Source organism: Antedon bifida, chromosome 2, assembly GCF_963402885.1.
Source record: "Antedon bifida chromosome 2, ecAntBifi1.1, whole genome shotgun sequence".
NCBI lineage: Eukaryota > Metazoa > Echinodermata > Crinoidea > Comatulida > Antedonidae > Antedon > Antedon bifida.
Window position 1 is genome coordinate 5,158,123 of NC_136227.1, and position 24,484 is coordinate 5,182,606.

The 24,484-nt window shown below is 31.4% G+C and overlaps 2 protein-coding genes across 4 annotated transcripts in view; one reads left to right on the top strand and one right to left on the bottom strand.

Moving 5' to 3' along the window:
- The window catches only part of LOC144835993 (leucine-rich repeat-containing protein 23-like), a 113,615-nt gene extending 112,254 nt beyond the window's left edge, over positions 1 to 1,361 (top strand). For 2 of the 3 annotated variants that reach the window (XM_078691156.1, XM_078691157.1), the window contains exons 8-9: positions 51 to 100; positions 739 to 1,361. In XM_078691156.1, coding sequence (XP_078547282.1) covers positions 51 to 98 — 48 coding nt within the window. In that variant the 3' untranslated portion in view covers positions 99 to 100; positions 739 to 1,361. The remainder of the gene's footprint in view (positions 1 to 50; positions 101 to 738) is intronic. The other variant, XM_078691159.1, reaches the window with a different exon arrangement.
- A 2,184-nt stretch (positions 1,362 to 3,545) lies between these two features.
- LOC144834991 (type-1 angiotensin II receptor-associated protein-like) lies at positions 3,546 to 23,003 on the bottom strand. The gene is made up of 6 exons (XM_078689998.1): positions 22,860 to 23,003; positions 17,454 to 17,488; positions 9,497 to 9,608; positions 8,202 to 8,280; positions 6,216 to 6,243; positions 3,546 to 5,692 (listed from the first exon to the last, which is right to left on the bottom strand). The coding sequence occupies exons 1-6, from the start codon at positions 22,899 to 22,901 to the stop codon at positions 5,476 to 5,478; spliced, it is 513 nt and encodes a 170-aa protein (XP_078546124.1). The 5' UTR covers positions 22,902 to 23,003; the 3' UTR covers positions 3,546 to 5,475.
- Positions 23,004 to 24,484: the final 1,481 nt, after the last annotated feature.

The window sequence follows — 24,484 nt, forward strand, 5'->3', positions numbered from 1 at the left end:
AGTAACCATTTCTGGATTGTTCTCAAATCAAAATTATTTTTTGTATGTAGAAGAAAGTATGTGAACAAAAAGCATGGCTCACAGTGCCATCAGATTAAGAGTAAGTCTTTCAGTTCTAAGGTGCTGGTATTTTAATGTGGTTCTACTAGACCGTGGTGTTGGACAGGGGATTTGAAGAATATAATTGGGGTACTAGGTCATAAAAGAGTCATGGCTATATGTACAGTAGGGGTACTTAGGCCTAAGAGAATTATGGCTATATGTAGGGGTTCTTGGGCCTAAGGGAGTCATGGGATTAGGGGGGCTTGGGCCTAAAGGAGTCAGGGTTATGTAAGGGTGATGGGTCATTTGGAAATCAAAGCTATAGGTAGGGATGGGTATAAACTGCTACACTTTGCAAGAGGTGCTGTACTGAAGATATTTTAGGTTCTGGGATGTTTTTTTATTTCAAGCATACAGTAACTCTTAGAATGCATCTGGTCTTAAGAAGCTGTTCTTGGGGTTGTTGCCTTGGAATGGAGACTAATCTTAGTATACTGTTCCTTTGGTACACAGTGCACCTTTCCACATAAATATATACTGTATATTTTCACTGCAAGAATGCACATTGTGGTCATTACGTTAAGTAATTGTCCCAACAGGCTTAAGAGTACTAGAATAAAGGATACAAGCCAGGAGTAATGTATTCATTTGGAAATTGTTGTATAGTATCTGAATATGATTGTTTGTTTTTTACAGGGAACAGAAGAAGTTATTCATGATGACGAAGATTTTTAAATGAAAAAATACACAGTGACAAAAACATTAAATACTGTATGACCACATAATAATATCGTATTAAGGGTAAAGACCAACAAACTGAAATACTATGAAGTAAGAAACCAGATAGATGGATACAAAACCAGGAAACAAGAGGTGTATTTAGTTGAACTGGGGCTGTTTTGAGCAGATAATCAGCAGATATAGCTCATCCAACTTCTTGCTGAATATCTCACTGCCAGGCGTTGACCAGTCAAATACGTCTTGTGTAAAAGGTTCAGCACTTTATTTTACAATTTCAAAATCTTGGATCTGCCACTGTCTGCATTGGCATCATTTTTATCTGTTTGCTTCCCTCTGTAGGCTGTTATAAAAAGTAGATTCTACTCCCATCTACCACATAAATTTGTTGCTATTCTTAAATTAAATAAATTTCTTAAATATTGTAAATATGTTTTAATAAATAAAAAGTGATAGAATATGATGATGGTTTATTAATAGAAGTTAGTTTATATTTATTTTACAGTATTAAAGGGGTCAATGTCCCCTGAATACAGGCTGGCTGTAGTGTTATTATTTCCCTAGTTCATTCCATGAAAAGTCCCCTTTTTGAGTCCTTATTTTATTGTCCCAATAAAAAAACTATTAAATAAAAATTTTTTTAATAAAAGTTGTTTTCATGTCACATAATAGTTGTTCACTTTTTTGACCAAAAATTTGATTGAAAAAAAAAATATTGATCTGATAAAACCGTAATTTAAAGAAAAAAAAAATTAACCAGAAGTCCATTGTCTGGAAGTGTGGTTAAATTTCACCATTTATTTTGTCATTTTTATAGACAAAATCGTTAATTTTGTTCCTTTTTTGGGGTTCAAAACTGAATAACTTTATTAAAACTACAAAATGTCTTGTTGAACATTTTATTTTACTCATAGTCTTTATTTTTCATGTGTTGGGACAATATATCATGAAACCAAAATTCTTTTATAAAGTTAAATGAATAAGCAGACAAAAGAAACATTGTATTTCTCACACATTAATTTATGCAAGTTCACCAGTCACATGACATTTAATATCCATTTGGAAACAAGGTATACCTTCTAATAATATAATAATACTTAATATATATATATATATTGCAACTTTTACTTTTGGGAGATTAAGTACCGGTCTTAAAACATCATATAAATTATTTCTAAACACTTATTTATTGCAGGTAAATCACTGTACATTTGATATAAACATTCAGATAAAATTGATTAAATAAATAATTACTCTATAAAACTGACTTTTAGGAATGACATGCTAACCAGACCTATATCTGTTATTTAATGTGTAATAAAGGTCATAGAAAATACAAACATAACTTAAAGTTTGGTTTTAAATATTAATATTAAATAGAAATATTACACAAAATAATACTGTATGAATGGCAGAGGATGAGATTTTGTGAGTGAAAAATTGCTCGAACCAAACCCGCCGCCTTTCTATTAGACCACTGGGGCTTTTATGGTATGTTCAAATGTGAATGGACAGGAATTTTTTTTAGTGAAACATATACTGAATTGTTTACAGACGCAGTGATGAAATCAATATCAAATGTACACATCTGGCTCATGTACACTTTTAAAATCCCAGTTTATCTTTAGGAATAGACAGCGGTACTGTGGTGTTCTTTCTACCTCAACCTCTAAATGGAATGAGCATCATTTGTTGCCAATTCTACAACACGAAAGACCCTACAGGGACTGGAGATAACATTTGTTGTTCACGCTCTTCGCAATTCAGTCACGGTTGTGCTGCGGGTCAAAGGTTATTCTCATTCATTTTTACATACATCTACATGTCATCATTAGGCTAATTAACATAATACACTAATTAACATACAGGTACACCATACACCACTAGTATAATAATAGATATCTATATTATGGTATGTACATTTTCTATATATTATTATAATTACATAAACATCTACTATTGGTTTATATTGATGTGTGAAATTGCCTCCCTGAGAACATTTAAAGACATGGACAAATTAAAACATTAATTAAGTATATATGCTATGTATCTTTTTGAGATCAGTTACTCAAAAATATTTGGCTTAATAATAGAGCTCAGGTCTTATAGTATCGTGCCGTTGAAATCTTCCACCATAACTACAGTATATGTATTTTGTGTGTTAAATTTGAGTGTTAAAATTCCCAGTACAGTTTTTGCTGTAGAGGTTTCATATAAAAACTAGCTTAGTGCCATCCCGTAATGCATGTGTGTTATATATATGTATGGGAATTACTAAAACCAGACATGAAAAATTGTACTCTGTACTCAAATACATTTGTGAACACTTGTTGGTTGGACTCAAAACCACAATCTGCCTGATTTCTGACACCAAATTATTATTAATATTAACACATGTATTATGCAAATATTACTCATGCCACATGCGATGTAAAGAATTTTTTATCGGTACTGTATTTTAATAATTATTAGAATTTCACCTAAACATTGAAAAAAGGGAACTTACAAAAACAAGACATTATTAGTAGTATAAATGCATTGTCATTTTAGCTGAAAATTATATATTCGTATTTCTTTCTTCTTTTAAAACATACATTTTTTCAAGAGATTCTTATTTTCTTCTGAGCTTTTTGCAAAATTTTTAATAAAAAAAATCAATTTTCAACCAAGAAAAATTATAAATAAACAAACACTGTAAAATAAATTTTAAAGTATACATTTATGTATTAGGTTAAAAATAAATGTTGGAAATTTGTATATGTTCATGAAATGTATATTTTTATAAATTACTATAAATAATTACTAATACTAACTTTTAATAGCATTGTATTTGACCTATGCTTTGCTTATACATTTTCACATTGCACTGTATGTCATCATTTTATCTGCCCATGCTAAATACTATATTTGCTAATTCTCAATTTCTTTAACCATTTGATGCACTGGGCTGATTTTTGTCATTTTAAAATATTTGTTTAAATATATAATATTGCTTTTTTCTGGTCATTAATAATGTTGTTATAACTGCATTTGTTAGGTTAAATGTCTTTTTTGTTCATTATCATATATTATATATATTTCTTACCTTACCTTATTTTTAATTATGTTGCCTGGACCCCACATTTTAAAGCTTAAGCTTCCTGTGGGGTACCCCTTTTTCTCATTTATTATCTATTATTTCTAGAAAATGTTAACTGTATTTTGTTTTTATTTGAGAAATAAATTATTGATTGATTGATTGATTGTTATTGCTTTTCTTTAACTCTTACTCAATAATAAAATTTATAAATAAATTTTTTTTTTTTTTTGCCAAAGTATCAATTAAAAAACTAGGCCCTCAAGTTTTTGATTGCCACTAGGACACAATGCAATGATGCAACACAATTAAGGCCAATTTACACAGACGTGCGGTAACGGTGAGCGGGAAACCGCGTAGCTTGTCTCACATAGAATCTGTATCTTTCCGGCAACATAACATTTTTTAAACGGTTTCTTTTTCAAGGAATGCATACTATTTTATTTTAAACATCATCAAACTGATTTACTGATGTTAGCTGGGGATAGATACAATTCTAAATTTCTGATACAAATACAAATAAAACCCATTAATTCTCCGCCTAAGTTACAAGGGTAATTTTAACTCATGAGAGTGTACGAGAAGGTTTACTGCAACAAAAGACGCCCGGGAAAGCATTTACATGGCGTTTATTCAGATAGAAAAACGAAAACTAATCACCCAGGATTTTTATATTACACTTTTCTATTCGTTATTTTTCGCGTTGAATTGGATAAGAATATCATTTAATCATAACACTAAAATATCTTAACATGTACATATTTTTGAACAGAAATAAACTTAAAAAAATAAAAAATAAGGTATAATTGAGACAGCACCCTCATCAAGAGGTAGATTATTATTTCTACAGGCAACATCATTTGCCATTGCTGGTGCTAATGACCTGATGAATCGGAATAAACATTTATTTTGTTAGAACCCCAAACCAGTCATTACCTCTGTTTTCTGATAAAAACTAACAATAAATATTAGGAATTTTTAGATACAAATTTTGATTACATTGTAACCATACATATATACTGCACTACAAAAAATTATTGCCTTTCTTTTCTAATATTAGAGGAATTTGCTTCATCTAACACTATTGCACATTGGTCTCTTAAACCAGGTACTTACCATAGAGTTGTATATAAGAACTCTTATACTGTCATAGACAAACGACCATACCATGGATGTATAGGAGCTTTACATACAATTTGCAACGACCTGGGAACAAGCTAGGTCAGGTCAATCTATGTCATCTGGGCCTAGACATCTATGTAGAGGTTAGGTAGTGAGGAAACATCCCAATTTCGCGGTATGTGCACAATACATTAACATGACATACTTTGGTCGTTGGTCGTACAAATCGCAAAACTCCCTATTATTAGCTCTGTCTCGTGGAAAAAGAGCATTCTCGTTGCATCCATGATTGAATGTTTCTAAAGTTCCTACGTTATTCATTCAACATGCGCATGTCTAAGTAGGAATATAGGCCTTGCATGTTGCAAAATGGGATATCTATGCTGACATGCATGTCATATGCATTGTGTACAGTATGTCTAACATAACCCTTATAAACAACTCTATGGTTTGTTAAATTAAAATAATTATAACCCACAGTCCTGTCCATTCTTCAATTAAGGGGCACCATACTGTTGGTTACCCATTGACGGCCCAGCTGGTGTGTTGCCTTGTTGCGGTGGAATACCAATTGTTGGTGGGTTGTCAAAGTTCTCGTAGCCCTTGTACGTGGGGTTGGAGAAGCCAATGTTGGTCTCTCCTCCACGAGCTCTGTAGTGAGTGGCGATAATTACGGCTGATACTGGTCTTAGAATGAGATTAATTATTGCCATACTATTTTTTAAAAATGTAAGGAAAAAATATAACTTTATAATTCATTCATAACAATACATTATTTTGTGTTGGCCTAGTACGATAATAAAACAGAATGAGAACCATTACTCGAACTTGACTTGAGCATGACTCAAACCATGACTCAAACTTCACTTGAACATGACTCAAACCATGACTCAAACTTCACTTGACCATGACATGAATTTTAGAACACAGTACATACCAAAACTCTCGAAACTTGGATCAAAGAGTCAATCTTATTTGGCCATTACCTCTACCAGACGGTACTGTTAGTAAATTTGATAATATAACTTTATTTATGGTGCAATTTTAAAATAAGAAATAAATGGATTTTTCCCTGAACAAATAAATAATCCAAATACATAAAGTTGTTCAAAAGTGAACAATTTGAAGTAACTTTAACCCAAACCAATGATTTTTGTGAATACCCTGAATCTGTGACAATTTCAAACCCAATCATATCATACAGATATTTTTCCTGAAATATTCTTTAAAAGGATACGCAGCACTGAATTTAAATTCTGTAGAACCTGAAAGACAAAACAATTTGATAGAAAGTTATGTAGTAATAATAAACATTAATTTTGTATTAGGCCCAAAAAAAAACGTCACCCCTGAATCGGCAAAAATATAGGGGCGGAGTGGTTTTTTTTGTAATTTTCTTTGGCTATAAACTTAAAATTACATCACAATAAGACCACTAGGACTTTTCGATTCGAAATAAAATAAAATGCTTTATATAATAAAGAAATGATGATGGTGGTTTGTGGAGCTGGCTCCCACTTGAAGGCATGGTTTGTGGACTGTACCATTTATGGAGAGAGGCATTCAATGAATTTTCTATTTTTTGAGTATATCTCACTCTTCAAGGAGAATATTGCATTTGTCGGTTTATCCATGTAAACTAGGCACGAAATAGATTAAATAAAATAAAGTGCTTTATAAAATAAAATAAACATATAAAACTAAATTCAACACAATTGCATGGTATTGTACAACAAAAATAATTTCCATTTGATCATCAATAAACCGCATATTTTAAAGAGCAGCTTAGTATTTCTTATTCATCATATAAGTACCGTATCAAATAAACAAGACTTAAAAGATAATCCGACGGATCTATAGTTACAAAGACTATACATATACAGTACTATATTGATTTCACAGGGATTTAATTTTTACCTCGTCGTCAAACCAATTTATCGTTCTTTGACCTTTTCTACTGTCAAGATGCACTGTGCATTACATCTAATTATGCATGCACGACTGGTTACTGATTAGCATAATTCAATCATGTACATGGGAATTATCTTTTCTTTGATTTTAATGTTTAATATGGTTCTCAATATATACAGTATAATCAATCACTTATTATTACATTTTGGCATAATAATAGTTTTTTTATTTATAGTTTTATAATTTATTACAATTCTTAAAACTTGATGTGCATAATAAATTTACCATTTTCATCATTGAGTTGAATTATTCATCTTAAGAAAAAGAAAAAAATTAATTGAAATACAAACATGGCTAAATTGCAGAATGTTATTTTCCTGCTTAACATATTCCAAATGGAGACAATTACTGCTCGGCATGTGGATATAATTTTCATAAATTTCAAGATGTTCAGTAATAGATAGAAGGAAATCGTCCATACATAATTATAGTACTGTACGCTGGTCATTGGCATTTGGATAATTGCCTGTGTAATTAGTACAGTTCTTCTATGATGTATGTTTTGAGGGATCTTATCTAAATAGTTATAACAAAGAGCATAGATGGATCAAAACACTATCCCACCAGCCCCTCTTCGCCCCTCTTCGCCCCCCCCCCCTTCCAGGGTCTACCATTTTTTTAGAACAGTAGCCTCCTCATCCTCCTCTCCCACTTTTCACATAAATGTTGAAAATTACAATGCAATAAAGATAGGACATAGGTTAGGTTTAGCAATTTCACAATTTTGTATTTATGTATGTTTTGCTAGATCTTATCTATCTAGGCCTACTGTTTCACAAATAGCATAGGCGGATACAAGGTCGCCACCCTCCCTTTACACATATTTTGAAAATTACAATGTCAAAGATAGGGACAAAGATCGTGTTTTCGCAGCAAAAAATTAACCGATAATTAACCAATAAAAACTGACGGTGGAAACAGGGTTTACCGATTCCACTCGAGAAAAATTAATCGATAATGATCTTATTCAAAATCGGATAAATGCGATCATTATTAACCTGTGATCTGAAGGACAAATCATTGCCTTGTGATTGGGTACTTGGTTGTTAGGTAATGTCTGATCATGCTCACTTTATTTTTGTATTAATTATCGGATTGGGTAAAAAATTAACCGATAATTTTGTTATGGCTGTGGAATCATTTTTAGGTCCACTATTTCATAATCCGAAAACGAGACACTGTCTGTTACACGTGCAGCTTAGCCTGCCTTTCTCCTAGCGTGCATGCATTTAGGCCGACCTACCATACTTACCAGAGTCTTCATATTTTGGGAAATACACACTGATTAATATAACCTCCATAATGATGCTCACAACGTGTAGAACCAGAAGCTGTAATAGAATATATAAAATAAAAGAAATTGAAAACTGCTGCTGAAAAAGAATCATTATGCAATGATCATGCAGTGCAGGCCTTGTCTTTTAAGGCTAGCGAGTGCGTTCACTCACCTAACACACTCCTATAAACTGCCCTTGATGAGTGCGATTTACAACACGCTTAAATTTGGTAAACTTCTACACACCAAAATACAGACAGAACACCTACAGCACCCCTGAATTTTCAGGTAACGGGACGATTCGGCCCTGAGACGATTCGGCCCGGGACGATTCGGCCCTGGGACGATTCGGCCCGGGACTATTCGGCCCGGGACGATTCGGCCCTGAGACGATTCGGCACACTTACATTTATCGGCTTTGATATGCATTTATAAGCATAAAATAAGCTTTTCTCCCCAAACTTTATTTTCAGAGAGACTATGGGGTAGCACTACTAGGGATAAAGATGCAATAAAGCAAACATTTTGAAAACATTGTCGAAAATAATCATTTTTTAGTCACGCGAACGATGTAAACAAGTTACGCCCTCTGTTGGCCGCTTGGCGAATGCACGAAATAAACAAGGTTTTCAAAGTAAATTCGATCATTATTAACCTTTTTTATCAATAAAATACGGATTGTTAAACACCTTTAAAAACTTGATAAATAAAAAAAAAAATGAATATGAATTTGGTCTAAAGTGAGACGTTTCGGCCCACAAAGTGGGATGTTTCGGCCCAAAAGTGGGCCGAATCGTCCCACCAAAAGTGGGCCGAATAGTCCCGGGCCGAATCGTCTCAGGGCCGAATCGTCCCTGAACCAATTTTCAAAAGACAAGGCCTGCAGTGCTGGTCTGATGTGATAGTAGCTAGGATATGGGTGGCATGTAAATTGTGTGGTTTGGATAAGGGCTGGGAACTACTGTAGTGCCATGAAAAGTCCAGGGGGGTTTTAGTATGGTTGAATGGGTATAGTGTCACATAAGCCCATAGATTTTCATGTGGTTGAGGTAATTTGGCCAGGTGTCGTTTGAGTTTTAGCTAAGCAATTTGTCTAAACTGTGAGTGTGATGGGAACCTCAAATGTCTCACTCACAATGTGTGAGACTCCACTTTGGAATCATAGATTAGAGCAGATGGGAATTTAAAATCTCACTCACAACAAGACTTGAGGGTCTGGGATCATGGGAGAACCTCAAATAGAGTGTCACTCACAATTGCGCAATACTTACCATTTGAATACTATCAATGGAAGACGGTGTGCCTATGGCCCACAATGCAACAATTAATAGGAAAAGATTCATATATTGATAAGCTGGTGATAGCCAATCACATTGTGATGCCCTGCAAAGATAAAAACCAATAACAAAACCATTAAGATTTGTAGTAGACATACTGAAACATTTTGCACATGTATGCCTGAGGACGGTAATTATCAAATTTTCTTTGCAAAAAAAAAAATATCAAGTTTGTGTAAATTAGATAAGTTATTAATATAATAAAATCAACTTTTACTAGAAGTTTGGTCTTAAGTGATGCATGAATTAAATATTTTTAAAAAGTTTTTCTCATATATTTGTTGAACTGTATAACTGTATAATTTACCAATCACACTTAAAACTTAGAGATTTTCCATTTTAAATAAATACCACTTAAGTGAAATTCTTAAATACTTTTTTTTAAATATTTCACTTGATATTGGGGCAGGGATATTGACATTATATATAATAACCACTCATGATAATGAAATATACAGAATATACAATTAATTGTATTTTGCATTACAACCACTGCATCAGTTTTTTGCATAAAATATCCGGGCCTAATGTTCATGTCAAAGGTTAAATCCATCTAAATCCTAGTTTTAATTATGACATTGCTTAATCAAGCGTGAATGCTAAGTGAGGTCCAGTGAGAGCAATTACTCAGAAATCTTTGAAAGCGTTGAGTAATCTGCAAGTTATTTTCGACGCACGTTATTCACGTTTTCTACTCTGATAAATCTACTGGGTTTTGTTAGGCAGAAATGTGTCGTTGCTTTCGCAGTAAAATTGCAATGAGAATTAGCGTGCTGACAGAGTGGCCGTCAAAGCTGTATGTTGATTAGGTAACCTTGACGACCTGATTTATGTTGATGTAGTTTTTTTTTTCCATCAATAAAATTAATGATGTGTTAATAATTTTAACTTTAGACTTTCTAAAAACATAGAATATAATTTCTCTTGATCATTAAAGATAATAATAGGAATATTGTATATAATATATGTGTATATAAGTTCTTTCCTTAAAGGGCCTACAGACAAACAGGCAGAAAAAAATTATTGCTGCTTCCAAAATTCTATTTATCATAGCAAGCTCACTCATTTAAACAATTAAATTTATTTCAGATACAGTTTTTTATTTTCTTAATTATTGAACAATTTCTTGTTTTCTTAAACCTATTGAAAAATATTAATCTATTCATAGTAATTCTTTTCTTTATGAATTGTTAAAAATTAATAAACATACAGTTACTAAATCATAAATTAATAATGCAAAAGTGGTGTTGGTAGTCTATTACTGCTTACCTTAAGAACACATACTCCTCAAAGTGGAAAAGGCCTTTATTGGTTTATCCAGGTACGCTTGGCACGAAATAGACATACAGAAGTTAATTTACACAAACCAACAGTGGTGTTGGTAGTCTATGACTGCCGCTTATCTGGATAAACTGACAATAGCCCTCTCTCTCCAGTACAAATTATGAAAAGAAGAAAATTCCATTGAGCACCCCTATCGGATAATGGTTTTGCTCGCGAAGTGCAGCCTCATGAGGGAGCCATCCCACCTAGTCATCATTTTCGTACCGTATCATGAATTAATCATAGACAGAGGGGGTGATCATTTTTTCAATGCAAATATTTCAATGTTTAGGGGCTGAAATTAGTTTTAACTATTTTTTAGCCCTTCCCATGATATAATTATTATTATTTGTATGCTACAATGTTTATAATTTATATTTATGGGTAAATGAATAAAGAAAGAAAGAAAGAATATCAAGTTTAAGTTCAGCATTTTACATTTTGTTTAGCCCAGGGCCGTCCTCTATTTCAAAATCCTGGATACGCCACTTTTCACATTTGACATTTGAGTGTATAGCCTCATAAACCGTATTGCTACAGTACAACAATCAAGAATACTACAATAAACATTGACATTTTGATGTGTAAACTGCGTATTCTTTCAGTTCAGTATCATTATTCTCATTAAAATACCAAGGCCACATGCCATTCTCTACGACGAGAATGTACATTTTCATAAGAAGATCAATGATTTAATACAGATCACGTTGTATGCGAGAGAGATTTCTTTCATTTGCTAAATGAACCCAATGCCTAGGGTTATCCGCAATAATAAAAAACAATCACAAGATATCAAAATGCCGGAGAATTCTTATTATTTTCAATCTGTGTATTTATTTCAAGTTTTATTTGTGAAAGTAGTTTTTATATTAGTTTTTTTTTATTTATATCCTGTATATTGTGTGTCAACTTTAATTTTTAACATACATTTTTTTTTCAAAACCATTTAGTAGTCTCATCTCCTAACAGTGAGCCAATCTAGGTTCCAGCTCTAAGCAGCTAAAACATAATTTTAAAAATTGTATAATTCATTTTAGCTGTAAAAAGTGAGAGTTTACACCACTGGCGCAATTAGCCCCTGGTGCCGCCCCTGTAAAGATAATAATACTATTTACAGTATGCAACTCGGGACGCAAACTCTCTCTGCCATTTTTTGCCACAATGTAACATTTTCCTTCAAGAACTCGCGAAAGGTCGAATTTATCAAAAATCATATCAACTTTGTTTAAGATTTTGCTTAAAAGTCAGTTTCCAAACAACATAAGCATTAAGAACTTGTATGATAGATAAGCCTTTGTTTATCACTTAAGCAAAAATACTAGACCGGATGTTCATCTAAAAGCACTTAGTGGTTTTGATATATGCTGCATGACTACAAATGGCATGGTTAACATACCCCTGTTTTATTTTGTTCCAATTAGTATTTTTAGTATAGTATTAGCAAGTTAGCAAAAATTAATTTTCATTTGTTAGTAATTTTTAAATCACATGAAATACAAGCTTGTTTCTGTTCAGACATCTAATTTTTATGTTGTAGCGAATATTAATCACCCTTGTATTTTAAATGAAGCAAGCCAACAGTCAATAATCTAGACTGGGAATCACACTTCTATTACATCCGTTCGCATATATTGATTGCGCTATTCTTAACGCAACCGTCGTCGGGTCATTCATTCAAATCTTGCTTTCTCTATTCTTCTCGATACAATGCAACAATATCAAACCATAGCTTTATGGAATACCATTGTTATATATAATTATTACAAATGCCTATTAGAATTTTAACTAATAACAATATTTAATAGCTTTTCATATACTAATTTTGTGTCATAAGAATATAGAAAGTGTAAATTAATATTAATAATTTATATGCAAAGTAATCCATATATTTAAAGATGTACAAATTTGAACCGGCTGCCTTTACGCCTAGCTGTAGATCATATCTATATCGTCTTTTCTCACCATTCTCCTAGAGGGATGTTTTTTTTAGGTTACGAGGGCCGGATGCCCGATCGGGTCAATAGGCGTAGATATAGAATATAGCTTGGATCTACGACTAGGCCATAGCAAAATATTTATTCATGTTGACTAAAAATGTAATCGAAAAAAAAATAATAATAATTTGCCTGAAAAAGAGAAAAAGGAGAAAAAAAGAAGACAATTGCCTGTCAAAAGACAGGTTTTTTTTTAATTTAAATTTTATTTTTATCTTTTTATAAAAGTTATTTTAATAACTTTTAAAAATCATTATTTTTTTTCTCTGTGAATATGACCTATTCAATGTTTAATTTATTTTTTTTTAAATATAAACATAAAATTGTGTATAGTAAACTTAATATTGTATACAGTTTATCTACATATTAAAGGTTTATTTGCACATGGAACTTTTTTTTTTTCATTTGTGTCTTTGCCTTGCAGTAAAAATCATTTTAAATGAACTGGGTCACTTAGATATTTATTAATATATATATTGTATATTTATATACAGTATAAATAATATTTATACACATTTATTCACTAAAGATTTTGCAGTCAAATATATTAAAACAACATGAAATAGGATTTTAACCTTATTTATTAAGGTAAAGCCCCAAGCTATAATTCCCATACTTTACCTCTCAATACTACGATATATATTATTTATAATACTTATAGCTTTAACGAGCCTATGGCGAATAATAAATTAGTTTAATCAAATAATTAGCATTTGAAAATCACAGAGAAATGCTCAGAGTGCTGTGAACAGTTAATTAGTTCATCACGAGCATAGAAACTCCTCGGAATAAAATTAAACCAAATACGCAACCTCTCGGTGCAATATTTCTTGAAAAGAATTTCACAATCTATGTTTATCTCTGTAATGCATTAGTTGTATCAACAATCGCATGAAAAAAACACAGTTATAAACACGCCTATAAACGTCGTTAAGTACAACGCGTCGGTCGCTCTCATTTTGAAACACTTATTGATTTGTTTAAGTTAATAACGCAAAGCAAGCTACGACTGGATTCTTAAAGTGGTTTGTTGCAGATTCAGGCAAATTGTTAGCTTTAGATTTTTATTCAATTTGTACTCTCTATGACCCAATTGTAATCCTATGCTCGAATATAATCCCACCCCTATATATTTGAAAACTTTTGTACATTCCATTGTAAACGCAATCCAAGTATAATCCCACCTTTTACAGTATATATTTCATTCAGGCAAATTAGCTTTAGATTTTTATTTAATGTATACTCTCTATGACCAAGTAAAATCCCATGCTCGAATATAATCCCCACCCCTATATATTTGAAAGTATAATCCCACCCCTATATATTTGAAAATTTTAGTACATTCTATCGTAAACGCAATTCAAGTATAATCCCACCCCTATATTTAAAAACTTTAGTACATATTCCATTGTAAACACAATCCAATTATAATCCCAAGTAGGCTAAATTTGAACACAATGCTATTATAGAAGGAAAAAAAAATTTCTAACAAGGATTATATTACAATCAACTTGCATAATACTGTAGCTAGCCCCAAAATGCTATCACTCTTCAGGCCAATTTACACAGATGATTGGTAACGGTTAATAAAAATATAGAATCTATAGATAGATAGATAGATAGATAGATAGATAGATAGAAATCTTTCTTTATTCTGGATATTCATTCAATATTTGTACATTGTTCTTCCTTGAAGTCCAGTTAACACTTACAAATTACAAATATAAACAATAAAAATGGAAAATTATGAAAACGTTTTTAAAGACTACAATATCACAAGAAGCAAGAGAAAAATACAGTTAGATCAAATTTTTAAACGATTGCAAAGTTAATGAATTTATAGAGCTGCGAATATCTGGTGAAAGATTATTCCAGAGTTTGACTGAGCGGTATTGAAATGTTCTTTTACCAGAATCATTATGCCATTTTGTTATTCCTTATGACCATTTAAACACACCGCGGACGGAGCGATGGTTTCCGCACTTAGGATAGATACACAGATTCTACGTGGGACAGGCTACGCGAATTTCTGCTTATCGTTACCGCTCGTTCTGTGTAAATTGGCCTTTACAATGCTTTTCAATGGAAAAGTTGGGATCACTTGAAATAAAAAATGAATAAATTGCTGTGAGGATGATCCGGAATATCATTAACATTTACAAACCTTAAAATATCTATTACTGAAATAAAAATTCTAGGTAAGTAGAAAGGGAGCCACAATGTCTAAGAACGCACTCAGCACCTTAATACTAAATAAAATACTTTTAAACTGTCAAATATAAATCATGGATTTTTTTTCTCTTGATTGTGTTGTTAACTTTTCACATATATTTAAGAAGAACTAATGAATATATTGTACAGCATAGAATATGTCAAGGTTTTACGGTATATAATATCGGTATAGTGATAAATGGAATGTTGATATTCAATTACAAACGATTACATTTATTTTATAATTTTAATATATTTTTTTTTATTTTATATTTTTATAATTGGTATATTTCAATTTCTGTTAATTTAAAGAAATTGCCCTCCAAAACATGAAAAAAACGAAGATTTAATAAGAAAAGACTATAAATAGGCCATTTTGTTTTAATAAAGTTAATCACTTCCGTTGAAAAACAAACTAAAAAAAATAATGTTTTCAATTATTAAAAAAAAGACAAAATAACCAGTTAAATTCAACCAAAAACCCATTTCTAGTCAATTTGACTATTTTTTGCTTTAACTTTAATACAGTTTCTTCAGGTAAATAATTTTTTTTCTCAATCCAATGTTTTGTCAATGCGATTAACTATTATTATGTGACATTAAAATGGCATAAAAAACATTTTAAATAATTTTTATTAATAACCTTTTCAAACATTAGGAAGAGGCCATACTCGATGTTCGTAAAACTATAAATTACCATTCAATTAAAAAAGTAGTTAATTCTAAACAGTTTCTGTCATTTTCTGTTGAGTATAGACGTTCCCAGCCGAATACGCCAAATTACAATCATTGAAAAAGAATTCTACTGAAAGTCCCAATGTAATCAAGTAGATATCAGATTTAACAATATTCTCCTGTGTTTAGAATTATGTATTCTGACCTAATACAATCTTGTATACGGGCTCTACAGTTAGTGGCGGGAATATATACTTGATAACTATTTTTATTGTTTTCGAAATATTACCTAGACAATAGAATTAGGTTAAATATGGTAATACCAAATATAGAATATTGGATGTAATTTACAATACAATACAATACAAATCTTTCTCTATTCTGGAATAGCTCTTTCAATACACAAGTACTGGTCTCCCAAGAGGTCCAGATTTGGAAAAAAATACAAGAAAAATAAAAGTAAAAGCTATATTAAAACTATGTACAATAGAAGTTATACAAGATGTTTAAATTCAACTTGACTTGATTCGTTATGAGTTGAATTAATTAGGCCATTAAAAAAAAAACCCAAAAAACACCTCAAATTTACTTGTCAATTATAGTAAGTACTGTAGGGCAAGTTGATTGAATATCATTGTATCAGCAGAATTTCTCTCCAGAGCTCAATATGGGCCAGAGTCAAAACACCAATATGGGCTAGCTCAACATGCTTTTGGGGGAGTTGATTGTGTATTGTGACATTTTCTTTTACTTTTTTCGCGCAACACCAATTTGGGCTAGTCCAACATGCTTTTGGGCGAGTTGATTGTGTTTCGTGACATTTTCTAACTTGCAAACCGCACAATATGAGCTAGTCCAATGGTGTCCGTTATTTGGAGAATTGATTTTATGTTGTTTATTTTTCATTGTTTTCCTTTATTAACAAAAGTTCCAATAATTATCAATATTAAAATGATGAAATTAGGTATGCTAAAATTGGCATCGTACGTATTATACATTGTTTACAATGTTAAAAACAGGTTACATAATAATTCATAACACTACTTTGATAAATTTCTCTCCTCTCGCAAAACACGCTTACACAATTTTACACATCTACAAGAAAATAAGGAGATCATAAAAAATGTTTACATTACGCGAGATTGTATTGTCAATATTGTTGAGATATTTCGATTGATTACAAACCCAAAACGGGCAATTTGACCTTTCAACTTTAACCTTATGATGCGTTTAATGGTTTGTAGTTTAATTGCAAACTATCCTCGTTTATGGTTTGTTTTTGGATGTGCCATTAGCTTAAGTGTGTGATGTATTATGATTGCAAGTTTCCATGTTCGTAAAATAATTATATAATATTATTTGTGTACAAATGCACTGAAAACAAACAACATCTTTTATTTGTGAAATATTTGTATTGTTTTATATGATTTTGTAAAAAATAATTATAATAGTTGTTTGATGCACTAATACATTAATAATGCAAAAAAAACTTTTTTTTAAAAAAACAAAATTATGATGATCTTTTGGTGATCCTGTCGGCCAATGGGAGGTTTTTCATTTCATAGTGAATTTGTACTATTACTTTTTTTCAGAGCTCCTCTTTGCTTGAATAAAAAATTATTAAAAGAATTTTTTTTTAATGCATGTGGAAAAATCTGTATAATTGAAAACAACATAAATGTACTTACCAAATTGTTAAGATAAAATGTACTATTACCACTCCCTATGGAAATAGAAAAAGAAATATCAATATTGAGTTTTTCTCCATGAAAAACGCAATTATAACTTTGAGATTAAAACTTGAGAAGTTGTACACATGATAATTAGGCCCATTTCTCTACTTCATTATAATATTAGTACATTTTCAAGCACACCTGTGCATAGCTTGTTCAAAAACATTATAATTTGTTCAAAACCAGGTCAAAATAAACAAGCTACTGCAGCAGTGCAGTATATCAATAATTTAAAGATGCATACATGAAATTCAACATATTATGTTTCCACTGTTTAAAGCTCAGGTACAGGAATCAATTTTAAATATAATATTTGGTTAATTGTACATGAATCACATATGTGCAACATATATCATGACAAAAAAACATGAATTTCCCTTAAAATGGTAAAATACAAAATTTGGAAAAATTTTGCTATAAAAATCAAGATTGACTTTTTTTAGTAGTTTAGTAGTTTAACCTAATGTAATAACATGTCTGGTGACTCCCTAGCAAGTGAAAAAAAGATTGTGGGTATACGGTGGATAATTTTTAGTATTTTATTTTTTTTAAATGCCTCTCTATTGACAACATTTGTGTATGAAAGAATAGAGATTTGTACATTGTAATTCGAAATATCCCCCCACCCCCACCCTCCCCAATGATTAGAAAGTGCTTTAATATTTTCAACAAGATCGTGTAACACAAATAAAATTCCAAAAAATGTGAAACATAGGGAAACTATAGATCGATATTTATTGGAATGTATGATCAATAGAAACTTGTTGTCGGCACCTGGCCTTTAAGCATGTATACTCTGGCCAAGTAAAATTCAACACACATACAATAAAATTGATAAAAGAGTTGATGTTTTGTCTTTATTTTTTAGAATTAGGCGCCGGCTGATTAGGGCCTACATTTTAACTTGGAGGCAATTGAATTTAATGTTTTAATTGTGTATGGACAAAAAAGCTCATTTGGTCATTTGAAATAATTCTTAAATATTGCATAATAGGCATAGCACAGTTTTTGGCTAAAAAATAACAATTGGCTAAAAAATTGTTCAACTTTTTTTAGCCATTTTAGCGAAAGAAAACTTCATGCTAGTGCGGTGAACCATTGCGTTTATTTATCAATGTCTTAACATAAACATTAGGTTGCCAAGCAACATTTTTGACTAGTACCAAGGAACTTATTTCATCACATAATTATTTCTTCAGAAATTATAAACCTTTTATTTCTACACGTTTTTTTAAAGTATTTTTACTGCTTTTTTGATCAATTATTGGTTTGTTTTATTGCCATTTGGATTTTCATTGTCATTTTGGTTTTAGTACCATTAGTAGTAATATATTTAAGCTTGATTTATTGTTTAAAACAATACATTACATAAACAATCAATCATCTACTAAGAGAATAAATGTATGGTTCTTTAATATTATCAAATTATTACTGGATATTGTGATCTGTTATAGAGAGCAAAATAACATCCAACAAAATGGCAAATATTTTATCAGGGATGTACCAAATTTAATTAAAGGGGTATGATTGCTGGACTCTCTCTTTAACAGATTAGTATTTTTTATGATATTGCTTTATCCAGGTAAGTAAACATGCACTAAATGCACTAAAATAGATATATATTTACAGTACTGTAGTAAATGTCTTAATAATATGAATTATTCACTGCATCCCTGCTATGACTTCAACATTATATTAACAGAGCTTGCTATAATAAAAGTTTTTACTTTATATACAAATGCACAATGGCAAAAGTTGGTTTATCCGGGTAAGTTAGAGCTGCACTAAATTATTCTAAAATGCACTGATGTCCTAATGATATGAATTATATGTATATTATTGTTTACATCCCTGCTATGATATTATAGTACAGTAGTGCTTGCTAGTATGTTTCTGCTTTATCTGTATGTATTGTAAATGCGCAAAGGCAAAAGTTGTTTATCCGGGTAAGTTAGCTGCACTAAATAATTCTAAAATGCACTGCTATGATAATATTATAGTACTTATTGCTTGCTCTGCTTTATATGCATATAAATGCGCAACGGCATAAGTTGGTTTATCCGGGTAAGTAAGCTACACTAAATAATTCTAATATGCACTGATGTTTTAATGATATGAAATATTGATTATGTCCCAGCTATTTCTTCAACATTACAGAGCTTGCTAAAGTATGTTTCTGCTTTATATTATATGTATTATAAATGTGCAATGGTATAAATTGGTTTATCCGGATATAAGCTGCACTAAACAATTTTAAAATGCACAATGTCCTAATGATATGAATTTTTGATTTATCTTGATATGACTTCAACATTATATTTAGTACTTGAACTGATTATTAAACTATGTTTCTGCTTTATACTGTACGTAGTGTGCAATAGCATAAGTTGGTTTATCCAGGTAAGTAAGCTATAATGAACTCATTTTTTCTATGATGCCCTAATGATATAAATTATTGATTGTGTCCCTGGTAATTAATTTTCAACATTTTATTAGTACTTGAACTGATTATTATTAAACTATGTTTCTGCTTTATACTGTACGTATATAAATGTACAATGGTATAAGTTGGTTTATCCGAGTAAGTTAAGCTATTATCAACTCATTTTTTCTATGATGTCCTAATGATATGAATTATTGATTACGTCCCAGCTATGACTTCAACATTATATTTAGTACTTGAACTGATTATTAAACTATGTTTCTGCTTTATACTGTACGTATATAAATGTACAATGGTATAAGTTGGTTTATCCGGGTAAGTTAAGCTATTATCAACTCATGTTTTCTATGATGTCCTAATGATATGAATTATTGATTACGTCCAAACTATGACTTCAACATTATTAGTGTTTGTTAAAGTGATTATTAAACTATGTTTCTGCTTTATAAATGTAAATTATAAATGCACCGTTACCATAAATCAACTAAAACGCAACTGTGGATATACAATAGTATAAGCGCTATACAATGATTATTATAACGCGCAGTTCTACAGCACTATCATAATTACCAACTTGGTTGAGAGAAACAAAAATCAATCCAGTTTTGCCGTTAATCAAAAGGAGTGCAATGAAACGTGTCCAATATGCAAATTAAACCACTAAAGTAGAACGTTGAATGACGTCACAATTGGCAATAAAAAATGCCTTTTTTTTAGATCAGACCTGCTTTTGACATGCATGTAATTTGGATGACTGGCTATCGTGCGCTTAAAAAAGACCTGGTAAAAGTTTATAATAGCTAGCATACATATAAAGCTACACTATCAAAGAGTGTGATGTGCCCAAATATGGTAGAGTGATATGCTCAAATATGGTAGTGATATGACATCATCATGTCCATATATGGGTACATCACACTTTTTTTTTAGATCAGACCTGCTTTTGACATGTATGTAATTTGGACGACTGGCTATCGTGTGCTATATTCGCAATTAAAAAAGACCTGGCAAATGTTAATAATAGCTATCATAAATATAAAGCTACACTAGTTTGACAAAAAGAGTGTGATATGCCCAAATATGGTAGAGTGATATTCCTAAATATGGTAGTGATATGACATCATCATGTCCATATATGGACACATACAGTTTGATAGTGTAGACAAGGCTTAAGATTAAAGTTGATTTAGAATGTATTTAAATAATATTAAGGCATTTGGGCACCAAGAAAAGAAAACTCAGGTTTTGGGAGAGTTTCCGTTTTTCATGGATGAGTCATCATAATTCAATATATAAGAAGCTGATGTAAATAAATAATTGAAATGCACCATTTAATTGAAGGTCGAAGTTCATTAAACTGGAAATGTAATCAAACATGCTTTATCACTGACGTATTCAATATTCTCATTACTTTATGTTTTAATTTATGCAAACGATGATAGCAACACTAATTGATATTGTGATAAATACACATAATGGAGGCCAAGTATACAAAGGGTTTTCATTGGTTAATTGTCAATTCCAATTTTTATCTATGCAATTATCAAAGATAATTCTTAATTGATACAGTGATTGTAAAGTTGTTTACTATGACTGACTATTTACACTAATTGCTTTAAAATGTCTTCACTAATTATCCAAATTATTGTAGTGTTTATGTTTTAAGCTCTGTCCACACTATTGAACTAAAAAAAAGTGTGATGTGCCCAAATATGGTAGTTATATGACATAATCCTGTGCATATGGGCAAATCACATGTTTTTGTCACATAAAGTATGATAATGTAGACAGAGCTTTAAATTCAAAATTAAAAGCAAGCACTATCGTGAATCGGCTAACATCATTTAAAAAGAACCTCAGAGAAATTGAGTTTTATTCCTTCAATGCTATAACACTATGCAAACAAAAGCTTGTTTGAACTCAATAAATTTACTACCACGAGGGGTCACAAATTCAAAATCTATAAACCAGAGCAAGGAAATATTTTTGTTATTATTTTATTATTTGTCAAAAAAGGTTGTCAATGCTCAGTCCATAAAGCGTTTCAAAAACAAATTTGACAAATTTTGGTCTTCAAAACCATACAAATACTCATTAAAATAGTTTCACAATTTTGCCAACCAGGTAAGCATTAGTCATAATTGAGTATACCACCCTCTATCTTATTTTCCAGTTCTGTGTGTTTTCAGAGGCGAACAGGCGAACAGTCGAAAACGCCTGTAATCCTGTAACATGCATGCTACATAAAAAGGAACAAATAAATTTCACTTTTCCCTTGAGAGGAGGAGATTTAATTCTACCAAATTTGTACATTTTTTGCACCAATAGATCTTTAAATTAACTAGGTTCTGATTTTACAAGCTTCAATTCTATTCAATTAGTTATTAGGTAGGATAATAATGAAATGAACTATTATGTGTGCCTCAAATTACAATACCCAAGGGGGTGAATTCATTAGATGGAACAACCAAGTACATGAAGTAGCATTTGGGTTAATGAACTGTTACATGTAATGACATTACACACTTCTGCTATTGTTCAATCAAAATTACTTTAAAAAAAATATTATACTATTAAATACTGCAATAACATAATTTTAGTAGTAAAATATTGGAAAGTTTTTACCTTTAAATACTTACTTAGTTAGGTACAAGGAGGGATACCTCAAGTTGAGGATTTAATTTAATGGATGCAATTTGTCTAGCTATAATATAAACACAGTTTTGTATGTGCACTTTCGTAGTTAGTAGGCCAGAATTGTCAATGCATAATGCAGAAATATGGCCTGTTCAGGCGCTTTGAAGACATGGTTACCCCGGTAGTGGTTTGACAATTACAGGCCTCCAGTTGCTTGGTGATGCATTGCCATTGTTTGGTTGGTAAATGCTTACATAAACAAGATACAGGAACATTCTTACCTTCAATGGTATTCTTGTAAGTGTGGCGACAACAGCATCCATATTGCAATAATTAATGATAAATTTTACTGATCTGTGTTTGTGTAAATCTGTTTTTGTTGCAAAAGAGATAATTTCTGCAGCGTTCGTTTAGTTCGTTCTTACTTCTCTCTACTTGAGCGATCTAGGATTGTCTTGAAGCGCCACCATCCAGACTACAAAACTTGTCAAAGAAATTCATCAAGGGATGTTTGGAGGGCGCTATAACAATTAAACTGTTCTTCAGAGTGGGTAGGTGAATTTTTCCAAAATACGTCTTGAGGACACTAAACTAATCCAAAATAGGCGAGTCTTTCCAAAATGTTTTTCCAGTGAACACGCTATAATAGGAAATTCGTTTTCACGCTGCTGCTCTAGCCAGCTACGTCCCATGAGGACTACTCATTCAGAAGCTAAAGAAAGCAGCAGTTATAGTATCTAAGGCCGACAGTTTTGCGACTTTGTAAACTTGACTATAATTTATAGATCCCAGCTGCTGGACCCAAAAAACGTCTGGGAAAAAAGAGTCTATGAGGGCTCACGGTTGAACGATTTTGGATTCTCGCCCTTTGATTGGTTGACGCGAATCAACAGACTGGAAAGAATTTTCTCACCTGTATCGCCGTGAAGTCACGTTGTCTCTAGAGGGTATTCAGTTGCATGCCTACAGGTTGAGGTCACACACACACAGCACATTAAAGTTCAAAATTAACCATTTTTAAATGGGCATGTGATTCATAATTAAAGAACTATCTTTGATTTGTATGTATTTTTGCGATTAAAGGACATCTTTTTAATAATTAATCATAAATATATCTGAAGAAAGAACAATGATTAATTTTAAAATGTCGATCAGCGTTTTTTGTAAGAAATATTTCTTGTTTATTTCGAATTTACCTTATTACTTTACGGAACTAGTAGGCCTACGTTTACGAGTGCAGCACTCGGTGAACCTAATTTCAAAACTCTAGTACGGAAAATAATCTCGGACCTCTATAATAAATCCTCATTCTTAAGACTAGAGCGACTAAAGCATTTTTTTTTTTTTTTTTTTTTTAACTCAAAAAAGTTTTTGAATTTTCGTTTGTTAAAATATTCCTGTAGACCAATTAATGTGCAATAACTCAATAATTTTGTTTTTAATATGCCTAGACTGCGGTTTGGTCATCAATACCACAATTTATATAGGCCAGGCAGACCAACAAATAACGGGATGGGAAAAAAATCAAAAAGAAAAAAATGTACTTAATACAATAACAAACAATCCTGCCCTAAACAAAAAAATGGAAACAAAATACGGAAAGAGTAATGTTTTAAATGGTGGGGAACATTTAAGACGAACATTAATTATACTTGATGATTACCTAGAGGTTACGTAATTTACGTCACAGAATCACCGTATCTGCTGTGTAAAAAAAGTACAATACTATACGCTCGGAAGTTTTCTTGTGACTGATGATGATAAGCAGTTGATGTTGTTTTGTGTTGAGTTACATCGATAATCATATACGCCATGTATCTTTCCTGGTTCGTCCTTTTCTTTCTTAATTTTGCCTGTTGTTTTTGACGTATGTGTCACTTTTTGGGTCATTCATTATTAACAAAAA

Excerpts from the sequence above, each read along its gene's own strand:
- LOC144834991 (XM_078689998.1), bottom strand. The coding sequence starts at position 22,901 with ATGGATGCTGTTGTCGCCACACTTACAAGAATACCATTGAAG. Across the intron at positions 6,244-8,201 it reads CCCAAAATATGAAGACTCTG|GTTCTACAGAATTTAAATTC; the intron begins GTAAGTATGGTA and ends TTTGTCTTTCAG. Across the intron at positions 5,693-6,215 it reads GAATTTAAATTCAGTGCTGC|TATGGCAATAATTAATCTCA; the intron begins GTATCCTTTTAA and ends TTTAAAAAATAG.